A 17,385-nucleotide genomic window follows, 5' to 3' on the forward strand; every position below is an offset into this window, starting at 1 on the left:
CCATCCACCCCCTCTATCTATCCCCATCCACCCCATCTATCTATCCATCCCCATCCACCCCCCCATCTATCTATCTATCTATCTATCTATCCATCCATCCCCATCCACCCCCTCTATCTATCCCCATCCACCCCCTCTATCTATGCATCCATCCCCATCCACCCCCCCATCTATCTATCTATCCCCATCCACCCCCCCATCTATCTATCTATCCCCATCCACCCCCTCTATCTATCCATCCCCAGCCACACCCTCTATCTATCTATCCATCCCCATCTTCCCCCTCTGTCTATCTATTTATCGCCAGCCACCCCATCCATCTATCCATCCCCATCCACCCCCTCTATCTATCTCCATCCACCCCCCATCTATCTATCCTCATACGCCCCCTCTATCTATCTATCTATCCAACCCCATACACCCACCTCTGTCTAACCCAGTCCATCTACCTATGCGCTGAGTCTAGACCAGCAGTTCTCACCTGGGGAGGCCGCCATGCAGAGCAGGGTCAGGCTCGCTGGGGCCCAGGGCGGCAGCCACCGCCCCACCGCATGGGACTGAAACCCGGGGTCCCCCGGGGCTGAAGCGAAGGCTGAGCAATTGCCCCGCTGGCTACCCCGTAAGGTCGTGGGTTTGAGACGCAGAAATCAGTTGTTGTAGCACAAGTGAACCGTGGATTGTTTATAGCGTGTTGAGGGGCTCAGAAAGGAAAAAGTTGTGAACCCCTGCGCTAGCCACTCGTCTATCCGATCTGTCGGTCTATCGACTCCCCACACACACGCCTCTTTGGATCGGTTCATTTCGCTAGCCCGCCCGCCAGCCCTAGGCACACCTAGTGGACTTTCTTTTCTTCCTTCCCTCTTTCCCTGCATCCCTCTCATCCTCCCTCTGTCCCACTCCCTCCCCGCCCCTTAACGGCACACAATGAATTACATCTCTGGGAAGGAAAGGAGATTTTCATCTTCCTCTAAAGCCCTTGGTTGCTCTTGGATTGGCAAGGGATTTGCTGGGGGACAGAGAATTTAATATCATAATTTGCTCCGGATCAGCAGGCCCCAGGCTGGGGTTCCTAAGCAGGCAGGGCCTGGCCGGTGGCTAACACCTGTTCTCCCGCCCTTTGCTGGGATTACAAAATATAGCTACCGGCAGCAGCTGTGAATGTCCTGGTCATGCAGCCGCAACCAGGAGAGTATGTGTCAGGCTTGCCTGGCCCGCAGCTCTTCAAACCTTGCTTTGTTATTGTAGGGTCTCCCGTGAGCTCTGGGCTGGTTTGTCATTATAGGGTCTTTTGTGAGAACCGGGCCTAGCGCGTTATTGTTGGGTTACTTGTGAACGTTGGGACCTGCGTGCCGGTTGGTCGGGGTAGGGTCTCCGGTGAGCGGTGGGGCTATCAACCGGGTGCGTGATAAGGAGAAAGCTGATTGGAGTCACACGTAGCTGAGTCTGCTCTCACCCGCCCCGGCGTCAATCAAGGGCAACTTAACTTTTACCTCCCCGCTTCCCTGTCGGAGACAATGAGGAACACGCCGTTGAAAGATAAGAGCTCCTCGATTTATTTCTGAGCAGACACGCGGCCAAAGACATCGATATGAAAACCTGTTCAAAAGGGGTGCGGCTTATAAAGGACAGCACCGCGAAGGGGTGGGGATTGGGAGGTTCCTCAAAATGGGAGGGTGGGGCTAGAATCCACACACGTCATAGGTCACAAACACTTCTCTTTGGCCTGTACACGATCCTGACTGCCATTATCCTACAGCATGTCTATCACGGCACGGTGGCAGCCAGCTAGTTCTTGGCCCACCCATTGTTACGGAGGTGGGGCGGTCGTCTTGAACCACGAACAAGGGGTTCCCGGACGGGGCTAGGACACAGCATCTCTTCAACACTTGGCAGAGACCATCTTGCTCCGGGCATTTACACACCGGTTGTTGCCAGAAGTTGGGACTTAGGGTGGAAAGCAGATTGGGGAGACTAGTATTACCTCACAGTTCACCATCACGTGGCATGGCCACCCCCCATCTTGAGTGGCCACCATCTTGAATGGTGGTCATCATCTCAAATGGCCACCCTCTTGAATGGTCACCCCCATTTTGAGTGGCCACCATCCTGAATGGTGGTCATCATCTCAAATGGCCACCCTCTTGAATGGTCACCCCCCCCATCTTGAGTGGCCACCATCTTGAATGGTGGTCATCATCTCAAATGGCCACCCTCTTGAATGGTCACCCCCTCATCTTGAGTGGCCACCATCTTGAATGGTGGTCATCATCTCAAACGGCCACCCTCTTGATAATCTCTCTGGTTTTTGCTAGAAGTTGGGGCCGGGGGATAAAGAGAGATGGAGAGATATAAGGGACTGGTCAGTGGAAGTAATTTAATGCCTCCATCCATCTTGACAAAGGCCATCTCAAGCAGAGGTCATCTTGCTCTTCACTTTGTTTATGGCTAAAAGTTGAGACTGGGGGTGGAGGGTGGGGAGAAGGTGATGGACAGTTATCCAGCTAACAAGGGCTTGGCCAATGGAATTACGCCACAATCACGCCTACGACCATGCCCGTCACTAAAATTTGGGACCAGAGAGAGGAGACGGAGGGGATAAGATTTAAATAGGGGGGATGGAAGGCATTTCTTAGTCCCCAAAGGGTGCTAATTCTACAGTCGGAGAATAGTACCAAACATGCTACCTTGGTCAATATGAGAGAAAAAATGGCCACCGCCCCCCTACACTTGACTGTTCTTGGCCTGGTGAGGTGTCCCTCTTCTTGGGCTCATTTTGCTGGGAACAGAAATCCCTGGACAGGGCGGGAATGAGAGATTCTGCTTTGGAGACTAATAGCTGGAGGAAGCTGTTAGTAACGAAATAGAGCCAAGCTCCCTGTGAACTAAAATGGAGCCAGATGGGGCACGAGGAGAAAGGTGGCTCTGGGGTCAAGCAGGAGACATCTGGGCAGCGAAAGCCAAGAGGTCGTTGTACTAATACATAGCAGTCTTGCATCTGAGGGCTTCAGACTGATTTTAGGAGTGTATGAAGAGGAAGTGGCTTGCCAGAGGTCAGATGGTGAATAGGACCCAGGAGTCCTGACTCCAGGTCCCCCCACTGTAACCACTAGATCCCACTCCCCTCCCAGAGCCGGGAACAGAACCTAGGAGTCCTGGCTCCCAGCCCGCCCTGCTCTAACTTTCCCCAAGCCAGGGGTGATCATACCAAGTCCCCTCCCCCCACCCAAGGACGTTAATTAGCTAACAAGTGCAAGTATCAATGAACAGCAGCAAGGTTTGGTACAACAGGAACCAGGTGGGGAATCGGATCGGCCTGATTTCATTGGCACAAGCTGAGCAGAAAACAACACAAAACAAAACATCAACGGAGGTGGCTTATACCGAGCCAGGTAATAATCCCACTGGGCACTGGGAAAGCAGGAGCTGAGCTCTTCGATGCTGGTGCCTTAAAGGAATGGTCCTATTTTGGGGCTTGCATAGGAATGGGGCCTGCATTTGGAGGCTGGGTCTCATGTGTAAAGCTTCCAGTAGATTTAAATGCCCAAGGACCGATTGTCCAATGGGCACCATGAGGAGCCAGAGGAGGGACGATATGAGCAAGGCATGTGTATCTGAATGTTGGCCCTCGTGGACACTTGTTGTAAACCTGTTGTAAGCCTATTATAAACATGTTTGTAAACCAATAGTATACCTGCTGTGAACCCATAGAGACCCTGTCGTAAACCCACCGGGAATCTGCTGCAAAGCTATCGTAAACATGTAAGTCTATAGTGAACCTGTTGTAAACCCGTAGTAAAGTCACTGCTAGCCTGTAGTAGCCATATAGAAAACCTGTTGTAAGATTATAGAAAATATGTTTGTAAACCAATGGTAAACTTGTTGTAAACATCTGGTACATCCGTAGTGAACCTGTTCTAAACCCACAGTAAACTCCGTGTGAGCCTATAGTAAACATAGAGCAAACCTGTTGTAAGTCTACAGTAAACACGTTTGTAAAACAACAGTAAACCTGCTGGAAACCCATAGTGAACTTGTTGCAAACCCATGTTTGTAAACAAATAGCAAACTTGCTGTAAACCTATAATAAACATGTTTGCCAGTTAGTAGTAAAGCCATAGTGAACCTGTTGTAAGTCTCTAGTGAACCTGTTGTAAACCCATTGTAAGCCTACAATAAAATGTAGTCGTAACATAAATATTGTTCAGTAAAACGTAAAGTAATAGTAAATCTGTTGTAACCCTCTCCGTAAACCTGTTGTAACCCTCTATTAAACCTATCATAAGCCCACAACAAATCTATAGTAAACTTGTCATGAACCTGTAGTAAACCCAAAGTATACCTGTGTGAAACGCATAGTAAAGATCTTGTAAGCCTATAATAAACACATTGCGTAAAGCTGTAAGTGAACCTAGAGCCAATCATTCGTCAAGCTATTATGACTAGATTTACAACAGGATTACACATGAAGTCCAGTTTTAAAATATGGCACGTGAAGCTAAGTGTAACCATCGAGTGAATCTGCTGTAAACCATTAGTAAACATAGAGGAATCAAATCTCTGATAGGGTTACACGTTAAGCGTAATTTTCAAAGGTGGCACTGTGCTATAGCATCCAAGTATATAAGTATATTGTAAACCCTTAGTAAACACAGCTACAATAGTTTCGCACAGGAGACTTGCGAGATCCAAAGGTGGAAATCTTTAGGATGCCTCTGCTACAGATTTACAAGAGATTTACATGCAGTCCTGCTTTCAAGTGTGTCACCATACTATGACGTCCACCTGTGCAAAGCTATGGTAGCCCTAAAGTAAACCTGTTGTAAGCTATTAGTAAACAGATTTACAATAGGTTTACACACAAGACCCAGTTTTCAAATGTGGCAGCACAACATGATGTGTAAACCTACTGCAGTCCTATTGTAACCCCACAGTAACCTCATAGTAAACCCATAGTAAACCTATAGTAACCCTGTAGTAGACATCTCACCAGCTTCTCGACACAACGCAAACCTCACGGTTCACACAGCGGATCAGAAACAGAAGGTTTGCTCGAAGATGTTTCAACAGGAACAGCTCTGAAAGAGGAAACAGGCTCACAGGCAACCCCACACACGCATTCTCCAGAGGCGCCTCACCCACACGTTCCCACTCGCTCAGGACGGGAGATGGGACGGCTGCCCACTGGCTAGGCCAGGATGGGGGGTGGAGAGGGGGCATCAGGAGGTCTTCTTGCCAACGACCACGTCCACCTCCTCTTCCGTCTGCAGGGTGTGCCACTGGGCGATGGGGCGCCGAGGATTGGCCAGCATGTCAGACCAGTGACGGAGCTCCGTTCCGGTGGCGTTGCAGCCCACGAAGACCTTCCCAATGGCCTCGTTCTTCCCCAGCTTGTCGTAATCCAGGACGGTGAGAACAACCTGGACTTTCTGCCAGGGGAGGAGAGGCGCCACGATGAAGACACCTACCACGGTGCCCCAGCTGGGGATCGGTCAGGGCGGTGAACTTCCCCAGCAGCGGTGCCACTAGCCAGGGATTTCCCGTGCCATGCTGCGAGCTCCCCTGCAGCAGTGCCCCCAGCTTGGGATCCCCCACAGTGCTGTGATCTTCCCCCACAGCAGTAATATCCACCTCAAGCAGGTGAGAGAAGGGTGCTTGCTCCCATCTAGGGGGCGCCGGCTCCCATCCGGCCCCAGAGCGGGGACAGGCTGTCTCAAGGGGGCGGGGAATGGGGCACAGGGGCCTTTCTCCTCTAGGAGGTGCCAGCTCCCATCCAGCCCCAGAGCAGGGATGGGCTGTCTCAAGGGGGCAGGGAATGGGGCACAGGGGCCTTTCTCCTCTAGGAGGTGCCAGCTCCCATCCAGCCCCAGAGCAGGGACGGGCTGTCTCAAGGGGGCAGGGAATGGGGCACAGGGGCCTTTCCCCTCTAGGAGGCGCCAGCTCCCATCCGGCCCCAGGACAGGAGCTGGCTGGCTCAGAGTTGCGGGTGGGGGGGGGACTCACCTGGATCTGCTCAAAGGGAACCTCGAAGCTGAAGGACTCGTTATAATAGGGGTTCAGAGTGTTTTTCTTAATGGTCGTTTTCTTCTTCTTCAGCCGCTTTCCCCCCTGCATCAGGTGGATTTTCACGTAGGGATCTGGGGGGTGAAGGGGAGACCGTTCAGAACAGAGACCCCAGACCCCATCTGGGCCTGATGAGCAACCCCCTGTCCTGCCCCCAAGCTGGGCCAGTCAGGTGACCCTCCAGGTAGCTATCCCACAATTCCTAGGTCCCGCAGCTTCAAGCACCCCAGTAAGTTTCCTGAGCCCCGAGGCCAGGGTGTCAATAGAGCTTGACCCCCTGTACCCCCAGGCGTGAGCCTGACTCACTGCGGGCAGAGACGGGGCCTTGGCTGGGGCACTACTGTGGGGAAGCTCGCAGCACAGGGGTCTCCAGCTGGGGCACTGCTGGGGAAAAGTTTGCAGCATTGGGGTCCCCGGATGGGGCACTGCTGGGAGGAAGCTCGCAGTGCCGGGGTCCCCGGATGGGGCACTGCTGGGAGGAAGCTCGCAGTGCCGGGGTCCCCAGATGGGGCACTGCTGGGAGGAAGCTCACAGCGCTATCTCACCTGACAGCCCCCCCACATCCATCTTCTTCAGGTTCTTGGCTTCCAGAACAATGACCGTGAGCTTCCCGGCCGTGGGGACGTAGCGCAGGGAGAAGCAAATGTCCCCCAACTTCTCCTGCTGTGAGGCATGGGGAGGGGGGGAACAGTCAGACTAGGAGGGCTGGACTGCAGCTTCCCCACCCCCCAGGAATCCTACGTCTAGGGACCCCCTCTGCCACATTAGCCAATGCTCCCTCCCCATCTCATCCTGCACAGCCCCTCTCCCCCCAGGGAATCCCAAGCCCCAGAACTGCCCTTCCCCCCGGGCATCCCAACACCCAGAGCCCCCCTCCCCCCAGGGATCCCATCTCCCACAGCCCCCTGCCCCCAGGGAATCCCACCCCCCAGACCCCCCTCCCCCCGAGCATCCCACCGCCCAGAGCCCCCCTCCCCCCAGGGTATCCCAAGTCCCAGAACCACCCTCCCCCCCCAGGCATCCCAACCCCCAGATCCCCCCTCCCCACCGGGCATCCCACCCCCCAGAGCCCCCCCCGGCGTTGCCAGGTGACAGAGCCCGTGGGTGGGGCCTCACCTCCTCCCGCTCCGCGGACTGCAGGTCCCGCCAGGCCTCGATGGGCTGGGCCAGGTCCAGGCTGCTCATAGGCACCCGCAACTCCCCGATGGCGTCGTGCTTGGAGAACCGGTCGAAGTCGTAGACGGCCATGACCAGGGTCCTCCCGCCCAGCTCCATGTAGGGGATCTGGGGGGCGAGGGGAGAGCTCAGCAGTGCCCCTCCCCCAGCGGGGCTGCTGGTCGGGAGTGAGGGGCACCAGCAGAGCTGGGGGGCACAGAGAGGGCTGTGGGTCAGGAGTGAGGGGCACTGGCAGAGCTGGGGGGCATGGAGAGAGCTGCGGGTCAGGAGCGAGGGGCACCGGCAGAGCTGGGGGGAACAGAGTGGGCTGCGGGTCAGGAGCGAGGGGCACTGGCAGAGCTGGGGGGAACAGAGTGGGCTGCGGGTCGGGAGTGAGGGGCACCGGCAGAGCTGGGGGGCATGGAGAGAGCTGCGGGTCAGGAGCGAGGGGCACCGGCAGAGCTGGGGGGAACAGAGTGGGCTGCGGGTCGGGAGTGAGGGGCACCGGCAGAGCTGGGGGGAACAGAGTGGGCTGCGGGTCAGGAGCGAGGGGCACTGGCAGAGCTGGGGGGAACAGAGTGGGCTGCGGGTCGGGAGTGAGGGGCACCGGCAGAGCTGGGGGGCACGGAGGGGGCTGCGGGTCGGGAGTGAGGGGCATTGGCAGAGCTGGAGGGCACAAAGGGGGATGCGGGTTGGGAGTGAGGGGCACCAGCAGAGCTGGGGGGCACGGAGGGGGCTGCGGGTCGGGAGTGAGGGGCACCGGCAGAGCTGGGGGGCACGGAGGGGGCTGCGGGTCGGGAGTGAGGGGCACTGGCAGAGCTGGAGGGCACAAAGGGGGATGCGGGTTGGGAGTGAGGCGAGTTACCTTGAAGGTGAATGTCTCGTTGAACGTGGGGTTCAGGGTTTTCCGATGCACTTTGGTCTCGTGTTTTTTCTTCTTTTCAGGGAGCAGGAAAACTTTGACGTAGGGGTCGGACGTGCCCCCGATGTCCAGCGCCGGCAGGTCGGCTGCCTGGATGATGCCTACAACCAGCTGGGACAGGGTGAAAGGGAAAAGCCCCAGAGTGTCGGCCATGCTGTGAGTTTCCCCCACAGCAGTGCCCCAGCCAGGCGGCGCAGGACTCCTGAGTTCTCTCCCCAGCTCTGGGAGGGGAGCGGGGTCTAGTGGTTAGAGCAGGGAGGGGCTAGGGGCCAGGACTCCTGGGTTCTCTCCCTGGCTCTGGGAGGGGTGTGGGGTCTGGTGGTTAGAGCAGGAGGGGGCTGGGAGCCAGGACTTGTGGGTTGCATCCCTGGCTCTGAGAGGGGAGTGGGGTCTAGTGGTTAGAGCAGGGAGGGGATGGGACCCAGGACTCTTAGGTTCCCTCCTCAGCTCTGAGAGGGGAGTGGGGTCTAGTGGTTAAAGTGGGGTGGGGGCTGGGAAGCAGGAGTCATGTGTTCCATTCCCAGCTCTGGGCGAGAAGGGTTTTTTTACTCGGTTGGAACTGGGAGGGATGGGAGCCCGGACACCTGGGTCCCTCAGCAGGCCACACGGGAAAACCCACCTGCCCGTTTTGGAAGTCGTAGTCCAGCGAGTACTGCAGCTTGCCCAGCTTCTCCTGGCGCTTCTCGTCCTTAGGCTCAGGCAGCAGCGCCGGGTCCAGGTCCTCAATGTCAGGCTGCACCTGGGGGGGGGGGGACGGGGGGGAGAGAGAAACACCCTGTGTAGACCCAACACCTCAGTTATACATGCAGGGCCCGGCCCCCCCAGCACGGGGTGCCAGGGACACACACACACACACACACACACACACACAGCGCAAGGCCCGGCCCCTCCAGCAGGGGGCACCAGGGACACACACACACACACAGCGCAGGACCTGGCCCCTCCAGCAGGGGGCACCAGGGACACACACACACACACACACACACACACACACACACAGAGTGCAGGGCCCGACCCGTCCAGCAGGGGGCACCAGGGACACACACACACACAGCACAGGGCCCGGCCTCTCCAGCAGGGGGCACCAGGGACACACACACACACACACACACACACACACACACACAGACAGCGCAGGGCTCGGCCCCTCCAGCAGGGAGCGCCAGGGACACACACACACACAGCACAGGGCCTGGCCTCTCCAGCAGGGGGCACCAGGGACACACACACACACACACACACACACAGACAGCGCAGGGCTCGGCCCCTCCAGCAGGGGGCACCAGGGACACACACACACACACACACACACACACACACACACAGACAGCGCAGGGCTCGGCCCCTCCAGCAGGGAGCGCCAGGGACGCGCGCACACACACACACACACACACACACAGCGCAGAGCTCGGCCCCTCCAGCAGGGGGCGCCAGGGATGCACACACACACACACACACACACACACACACACACACCGCAGGGCCCGGCCCCTCTATACAGACACACATCACTTATACAACCCTGACCCACAATAGCTGCACTCTGTCTCCCCCCACCCCCTCTCAGCGGAGCGTCCAGGCAGCCCCCAAGGTCAGAGGCTGCTGCCTCAGGGGCCGAGGGCTCAGGCATCTGAGAGGCTCAGGAGATAAGCGGCTCAATAGCAGCTGAGTCCAGAACTGAGCCCCCTCCCTGCCCCCGCCCCAGCTTCCCACCCTGGGGCCGGGTGGGAGCCAGCGCCCCCTAGAGTGGACAGGCCCCTGCCCCATTCCCTGCCCCCCTGAGCCAGCCAGGCCCTGCCCCGGAGCCGGGTGGGAGCCGGCGCCCCCTAGAGGAGAAAGGCCCCAGGCCCCATTCCCTGCCCCCCTGAGCCAGCCAGGCCCTGCCCTGGGGCCGGATGGGAGCCAGCGCCCCCTAGAGGGGACAGGCCCCTGCCCCATTCCCTGCCCCCCTGAGCCAGCCAGGCCCTGCCCTGGAGCCGGGTGGGAGCCAGCGCCCCCTAGAGGAGAAAGGCCCCAGGCCCCATTCCCTGCCCCCCTGAGCCAGCCAGGCCCTGCCCTGGGGCCGGATGGGAGCCAGCGCCCCCTAGAGGGGACAGGCCCCTGCCCCATTCCCTGCCCCCCTGAGCCAGCCAGGCCCTGCCCTGGAGCCGGGTGGGAGCCAGCGCCCCCTAGAGGAGAAAGGCCCCAGGCCCCATTCCCTGCCCCCCTGAGCCAGCCAGGCCCTGCCCCGGAGCCGGGTGGGAGCTGGCGCCCCCTAGTGGGGGCCTCACCTTGTCGATGTAGCTCTGGCCCAGCTCCTTCACCTCCTTCAGGTTGATCTGAGCCTTCGCTTTCTCCTTCCCCTTCTTTCCCTTCCCGCGTTTCCTGCAGGCGCAGGCGCAGCAGCCGAGCAGCAGAAGAGCCGCCAGGATCAGGATGGTGGCCACGGCCCAGGGCGGGACTGCGGCGGGGACAGAGTGGGAGTGAGACGTGGCCCCTCTGGGGCGGAGCGCGGGGGGCTGGTTACAGGGGGATCCCTCGCCCTGCACTGGGACGCAGCCCCTCTGGGGTGGGGGTGGGGGGTGCTTCTACAGGGACCTATGAGCCAGTGCTGAGATGCGACTGCCTCTGGGGCGGGGCACTGGGGCTGTGGGGCGGGGATCCCCCGAGCACTCACTGGGCAGTTTGCTGAGCTTGTTCATGAACTTGTCCTTCATGTCGGAGAAGACGTTCTCCTTGCTGGGCGTCTCGGTGGCGTTCAGGGCCGGCTCGGTGGGAGGCGCGGTCACCTCCGAGGCCAGCATGGCCGATCGCCGAGCTGCATTCATCTTTGCGCCTGGGGGAGGGGAGGGCACAGCTCTGAGTCGGCCGATCATCACAGTGGCGGAGGGACCGCCCGCTGCCCCTGCCTGAGTCTGGCGAGAGCCTGAACCTATTGCTCAGAGAGATGTGAATTGTCCCAAGTGCTCCATACATCTCGCTGGGGTGTTAACTACCAACCTCATTGCTGTGTGGGGGGGTCTCCACCAACCCCTCCCTGCTGTGTGGGGAGGTCCTCACCAACCCCTCCCTGCAGGGGCTTTGTCTGTGCGGAGGAGCTACCATCCCCCTCCCAAGCAGTCTCCCCCAGCTTCTGAGGTAGGCACTGCAGGATCCCACTGCTACCACCAAATCCGAGAGCAGAGCTGTGGCAGGGCAGAACCTAGGGCTCCTTGGTGAGGGGGTACCCTCAGCGAGGGGTGGTCTGTGGGACGCTGGCTGACCAGAAGCCCGGGTCACCTGTAGGTCAGTTTCGCTCAGGATAGGTACTGATCTTATACGTGTGCATTGTTCAGCCCCAGCAAGGTGCTTGTAAGTGACCACCAGCATCAACCGCACGGGCGAGGTCGGGCATCCAGGAAATAGGTCAAATTAGCTTGATACTCTTGAAAGGATTTGCCCTAAATGTGTGAACCTAGGCCCGGGAATCCCTTCCCCCCAGCAGCAGGGCAATCAAACTGGGCAATCCATCAAACTGAGGCCCGGCTCTCCGCAGCTCTCCCTGACGGACTCCTCCATCTTCTGTGCGTTGGGCCGGGGCCGGCCCGGGGGGACAACGGCTGAGCCACAAACACAGACACGGAGCTTGCGTTGCTCCCTGCTGGCAAACTGCCTCTGCACCCTGCACTCCACGGGGTGAGGAATCGAACCCAGGAGTCCTGGTTCCCAGGCCCCCACTGCTCTAACCACTGGACCCCGCTCCCCTCCCAGAGCTGGGGAGAGAACCCAGGAATCCTGGATCACCGCCCCCACTCTAACCGCTGGACCCCACTCCCCTCCTCAAGCCAGGGAGAGAACCCAGGAGTCCTGGCTCCCAGCCTCCCCCTAACCACTAGACCTCCCCCACTTTCCTGCCATACCAGGCACAGTTAGTGCCTGACTCCATAATGGGCTGTAAACGGACCCGGGTGTAGTGCTGACTGTCCAGGTGCAGGGAGGAGCTCATGGATGGGGGATTCCAGGCATTGCCAGAGGAGAATCCCCATTAGCCAGTTGCCCTGCAGGGTCTATGCCACAACGCCGAAAGCGCTCTGGTCCCGCCCAGCAGGGGGCAGCACTGAGCTCAGTGTCATGGGGAGGTGTCATCCCCTCCAGCCTATCCTCCCCCCTCCGCCAGCCCAGGTGATGGGAGAGAAGCTGGTCATCATGGTTACCCCTCTGGCAGAGCAGGGGGGGTTGTATCCCTTGGTGGGAGAGGTGGGGCCATAGTCTGCCCCGCCCAAGCTGGGTGTGGCCAGGTGATGGCAGGGAAATCGAGAGAGTGAGGGTGTGGATGGGGCTGGAGGGAGGGTGTGGCTGGAGGATTTGGTTGGATGGATGGAGGGTCTGAATGGGGATGGGGATGGAGGAAGGGTGGAGAGGGAGTGAGGGTGTGAATGGAGATGGCTGGAGGGTTTGGTTAGTTGGAGGGAGGGTGTGAATGGGGAGGGGAAGGTGTGAATGGGGATGGAGGAAGGGTGTGTGTGAATGGGGATGGAGGCAAGGTGTGAATGGGGATGGCTGGAGGGTTTGGTTAGTTGGAGGGAGGGTGTGAATGGGGAGGGGAAGGTGTGAATGGGGATGGAGGAAGGGTGTGTGTGAATGGGGAGGGAGGCAAGGTGTGAATGGGGATGGCGGGAGGGTTTGGTTAGTTGGAGGGAGGGTGTGAATGGGGAGGGGAAGGTGTGAATGGGGATGGAGGAAGGGTGTGTGTGAATGGGGAGGGAGGCAAGGTGTGAATGGGGATGGCTGGAGGGTTTGGTTAGTTGGAGGGAGGGTGTGAATGGGGAGGGGAAGGTGTGAATGGGGATGGAGGAAGGGTGTGTGTGAATGGGGAGGGAGGCAAGGTGTGAATGGGGATGGCTGGAGGGTTTGGTTGGATGGATAGAGGGTGTGGAGGGAGGGAGGGTGTAGATGGGGATGACTGGAGGGTGTGAATGGATGGATAGAGGGTGTGAATGGAGATGGATGAAAGACGAGGTGGGGGAGGGAACATCTTTTATTGGGCCAGCTTCTGTTGGTGGTGGAGACACGTGTCCGAGCCGCACGAGCTCTGCTTCAGGGCTGCACACAGCTGGCTGGCTGGGCGGGTGGCGTATGGGGCTGGCCGGCCGGACAGACGCCGGGGACGGGTAGTGGGGTGCTTAGCTCTGGCTGGCCGATGAGATGGGGTGGTGCCCAGGGACATGTAGAGGGCTGGCTCGTGCGGGGCCTGGCTGATGGGGAGTTTCTCTCTCTCCTGCCCCCTCCTCCCGGGCTCTGATCCCATTAGCGCCCGTTAAAGTGCCTGGGGCCGGCCCTGCTCACTAATCCCCCGCACCCCAGCTCACAGATGGAGTCGAGTGGATTAATCCCCCCACACACACACCAGCAGCAGGATTGACCCAGTGCCGGGTGGGGAGCGAGCGGCGCTGCACGTCGTGGGGCGGGCATCATGGGCTGGAGCCTTCATCTCCCCCCTGGCCCAGGCAGGGGCCCACCACCCTCTGCCTCACCAGCAGGACGCCTGGGTTCAGTTCCAGATGCCTTCTCTGTGGGTCTGGTCCCGCCCTGGGCCTCAGTTTCCCCATGGAATTGAAAGCATGAACTCCCCTTGATTCAGGCTGTGAGCTCCCCTGGGTGGGCAGGGCCTGGCTCCAGCTTGGGGAGGGGGCAGGCATGGGCAGTGCCTGCCACGACAGGGCTCCCATCTTGGGGGGGGCGGGGTTGAACCTGGGGAAAAGACCCAGATGTCCTGGCTGCCATTCGAGTGCTTTAAGCACAAACCCAGATGCCTGCTTCCTATGCTGGATGTGCACAGAGCCAGGGTAACACAAGAGACCCCCACCCCCGGCTCAAACCCACGGGCTCGTCTAGCGTGGTATCCGGCCCCTGCCCCAGATTGGAGCCGTGGGCCCATCCACCCCTGTGATTGCTCACCCAGCGCCGCTGGCCTCTCTCTCTCTCTCTCTCTCTGTCTCATGCAATCTTGCTGCCCCGGGCCCCGATGCCCGCTTGTTCTGAGCTGGGTGACAGCTCCCCCCACCCCCCTGCCAGTGCCCGTCAGCCCAGGCCTTCATCAAACAAAGCAACCACCGGAAAACATCACCATGGAAGCAGGAATGGGGCGCGGGGCCTGTCCCCTCTAGGGGGCACCGGCTCCCATCCGGCCCCAGGGCAGGAACTGGCTGGCTCAGGGGGGCCCCCAGAGGCCAACAGACAAAGCCCATCCTGTCACACAGGCCCAAACACACGTCCCCACCTGTCAGCTGTGAGGCTGGGGGAACCACGTAGCTTCGGCAGAGTGACACAGTGTATCACAACTCCTGGGTTCTCTCCCCAGCTCTGGGAGGGGAGTGGTATCTAGTGGTTAGAACTGGAGGAGCAGGGCTGGGAGCCAGGACTCCTGGGTTCTCTCTGTGGCTCTGGGAGGTGAGTTCTCTGAGTCAACCAACCTCTCTCTCCCCTGCTGCCACTTCCCACTGCCGTGAAATGAGTTTGCTGGACGTGAGCTCCATCCGAAGTGGGACGGGGCCCCTGTTATGGCACAGCCTCCGAGGGGCCCTAACCCACAGCCTCAGCAAGGGGGGCGATATGGCTGAATAGGCCGGAAGAACTGAACCTCCACCGTGTAAAGACTTCCCTGGGGGTGGGGATAGGGGAAAAACTGTGTATGTGGGGAGCCTGGAGCTGGGCTAGCAGGGGCTACGGGTCGGGAGTGAGAGGCACCAGCAGAGCTGGGGGAGGGGGCAAGGCTGGACTAGCAGGGGGCTGCAGGTCGGGAATGAGGGGCACCGGCAGAACTGGGTGGGGGGGTGGCAGGGCCAGGCTGGCAGGGGGCTGTGGGTCAGGAATGAGGGACATTGGCAGAACTGGGGGGGGGCAGGGCCAGGGTGGCAGGGGGCTGCGGGACAGAAGTGAGGGGCACTAGTGGGGAGCAGGGAGCCCAGGGCCAGGCGGGTGCATGTGTCTCTGCCTGCGTGTGCGGTTTTCCCGTTCTGACTCCCTGCGTACGTGTGTTTCCCACACACGCCCATGTGCCCTGAGGCAGGAGCAGCTGCAACAGCTGGGCCCTTCCGCACCACAACAGCCCCCACTCCAGCAACGAAACCCAACACGCTGCAAGACCGGGGCCCAGCCAAGGGGCAAGTGAGCTGGGGACAGAACCCAGGAGTCCTGGTTCCCAGATCCCCCACCCCCGCTCTAACCACCAGCCCCCACTCCCCTCCAAGAGCCAGGGAGAGAACCCAGGAGTCCTAGCTCCAACCCCCTCCCCCCCCACACACAGGGTGTGTGCTACAGGGCAGGGCTTTGAGCACTGGACATCCCCTATCAGCCACAGCTCCACTGGATCAAAGGGGCCAGCCCCCCAGCTGGCCTGACCTGGGATGGTCCATGGGTCTGTGGCTGGGGATATGGTTTCACCTGGGAAGTGGGACCCCACCTTGTGCAGTGCATCCATCTGCGCCGGCCGCTGCCTGGCCCTGGTGGTCAGCGGGTGTCCCGCTTGGGGTGTCAGGGCAGGAGACGGGCCCCTCCCCAGTGCCAGCTGCCATGAGTCAGCCCTGGAGCCAGCCAAGAACCTGGCCCTGGCCTGGCCCCTCCGACACCCGGGGTCTCATGAGACACACACCGGATGGGAGCCGACCGCGCTGAACTATCGATCCTCCCAATTCCCAGCATGACTCCGCTTCCCGTCCAGCCCCGTCCCGGAGTCTGACCCACGGACCCTGCCCCCTCCTCGCCCCCGAGGTCCCCCCACCTGGGGCCGTGAGCTCCTCTCTGTCCATCAGATCCTCATCACTCCCCAAGGGGGCCAGGATCCAGTGGCTGCAGCTCCACTGGGGTCAATGGGCCCAGACCCCCAGCTGGGGCCACGAGCCCGCAGCTCCATTGGATCAGTGGGGCCAGACCCCCAGCCTGGCCAGTGGCTGCAGCTCCACTGGGGTCAATGGGCCCAGACCCCCAGCCTGGCCAGTGGCCGCTGCTCCATTGGATCAGTGGGGCCAGACCCCCAGCCTGGCCAGTGGCTGCAGCTCCACTGGGGTCAATGGGCCCAGACCCCCAGCTGGGGCCACGAGCCTGCAGCTCCATTGGATCAGTGGGGCCAGACCCCCAGCCTGGCCAGTGGCCGCAGCTCTATTGGATCGGTGGGGCCAGACCCCCAGCCTGGCCAGTGGCCACAGCTCCATTGGATCAGTGGGGCCAGACCCCCAGCTGGCGTGACTCAGAGTCACTCCAAAGTGATACCCCTTTAGATACCAGCTGAGCTGCTGGCCCTCTATGGAGCGAATTTGCCCATCAAGACACAGCGGGCGCTTCTAGGGACAGATCCTCAGCCAGTGTAAACGGGTGTCACTCCAGAGTGACACCAATGGACCCAGCCGGGACCTAGCCCGGCGCCACGGCCAGCCCCCCCTCCCCCAGCCGCGATGGGACCCTTCAGCTGTCCCCCGCCCCCCCCCCGGCCCCCAAGTCCTCAGCGTCGGCGGCTCCCATGTGGGGGAGCGGGGGGCTCCTACCGTCTCCCTCCATCGCGGCGGGGGGAAGAGCAGGAGCGGCCGGAGCGGGGCTCGGAGCTGTCCGCCCCGCGGTGCTGAACGGCGGCGGGGTGGGGCGGGGGGTGGGGACAGGAGGGGGAGGGGCTCCCCCGTGGCAGGGAGGGAGGGGGAGGGGCTCTGCCATCCCTGGGAGGGGCGGGGCCCTTCCGTCACAGGCTGAAAGGGAAGGAGGGGGGGCTTTTATTGCAAGGAGGGGGTGGGGCTGAGGGACTCTCCCATCGCAGGGCAGGAGGGGGGTGGGGGCTCTGGGTTAGGATCCCCAGGCTGGAATGGTTCATCCCGATCAGCAATTGGGGCAGGGGCGTGAGGAGCAGGGCCCAGCAGGGGGCGCCAGGGACACACCCAGTGCAGGTCCAGGCCCCTCCAGCAGGGGGCGCCAGGGACACACACACACACACACACACACACACACAGAGCGCAGGGCCAGGCCCCTCCAGCAGGGGGCGCCAGGGACGGACACACACAGCGCAGGGCCCGGCCCCTCCAACAGGGGGCGCCAGAGACACACACACCCAGTGCATGTCCAGGTCCCTCCAGCAGGGGGCGCCAGACACACACACACACACACACACACACACACACACACACACACCGCAGGGCCCGGCCCCTCCAGCAGGGGGCGCCAGGGGGACACACACACACACACACACACACACACACACACACACACACAGCACAGCACAGGGCCCAGCCCCTCCAGCAGGGGGCGCC

General features: G+C 60.5%; 1 protein-coding gene across 2 annotated transcripts; it reads right to left on the reverse strand.

Moving 5' to 3' along the window:
* Positions 1–1,529: 1,529 nt before the first annotated feature.
* On the reverse strand, positions 1,530–16,717 carry SYT5 (synaptotagmin 5). 2 transcript variants are annotated; one of them, XM_050927165.1, is made up of 9 exons: positions 16,636–16,717; positions 10,794–10,952; positions 10,408–10,577; positions 8,757–8,876; positions 8,081–8,248; positions 7,177–7,344; positions 6,606–6,720; positions 6,001–6,134; positions 1,530–5,426 (listed from the first exon to the last, which is right to left on the reverse strand). In XM_050927165.1, the coding sequence occupies exons 1-9, from the start codon at positions 16,646–16,648 to the stop codon at positions 5,217–5,219; spliced, it is 1,257 nt and encodes a 418-aa protein (XP_050783122.1). In that variant the 5' UTR covers positions 16,649–16,717; the 3' UTR covers positions 1,530–5,216. The 2 variants fall into 2 exon arrangements, with proteins under 2 accessions (XP_050783122.1, XP_050783121.1); XM_050927164.1 differs by having other exon boundaries at positions 6,606–6,723.
* Positions 16,718–17,385: the final 668 nt, after the last annotated feature.

This window comes from Gopherus flavomarginatus, chromosome 18 (assembly GCF_025201925.1).
Source record: "Gopherus flavomarginatus isolate rGopFla2 chromosome 18, rGopFla2.mat.asm, whole genome shotgun sequence".
Classification (NCBI taxonomy): domain Eukaryota; kingdom Metazoa; phylum Chordata; order Testudines; family Testudinidae; genus Gopherus; species Gopherus flavomarginatus.

Coding starts and splice junctions, on each gene's coding strand:
- SYT5 (XM_050927164.1), bottom strand. Junction 8,249..8,756: donor ACGACTTCCAAAACGGGCAG/GTGGGTTTTCCC, acceptor ACCCTGTCCCAG/CTGGTTGTAGGCATCATCCA. Junction 5,427..6,000: donor TTCCCTTTGAGCAGATCCAG/GTGAGTCCCCCC, acceptor CTCCCCTGGCAG/AAAGTCCAGGTTGTTCTCAC.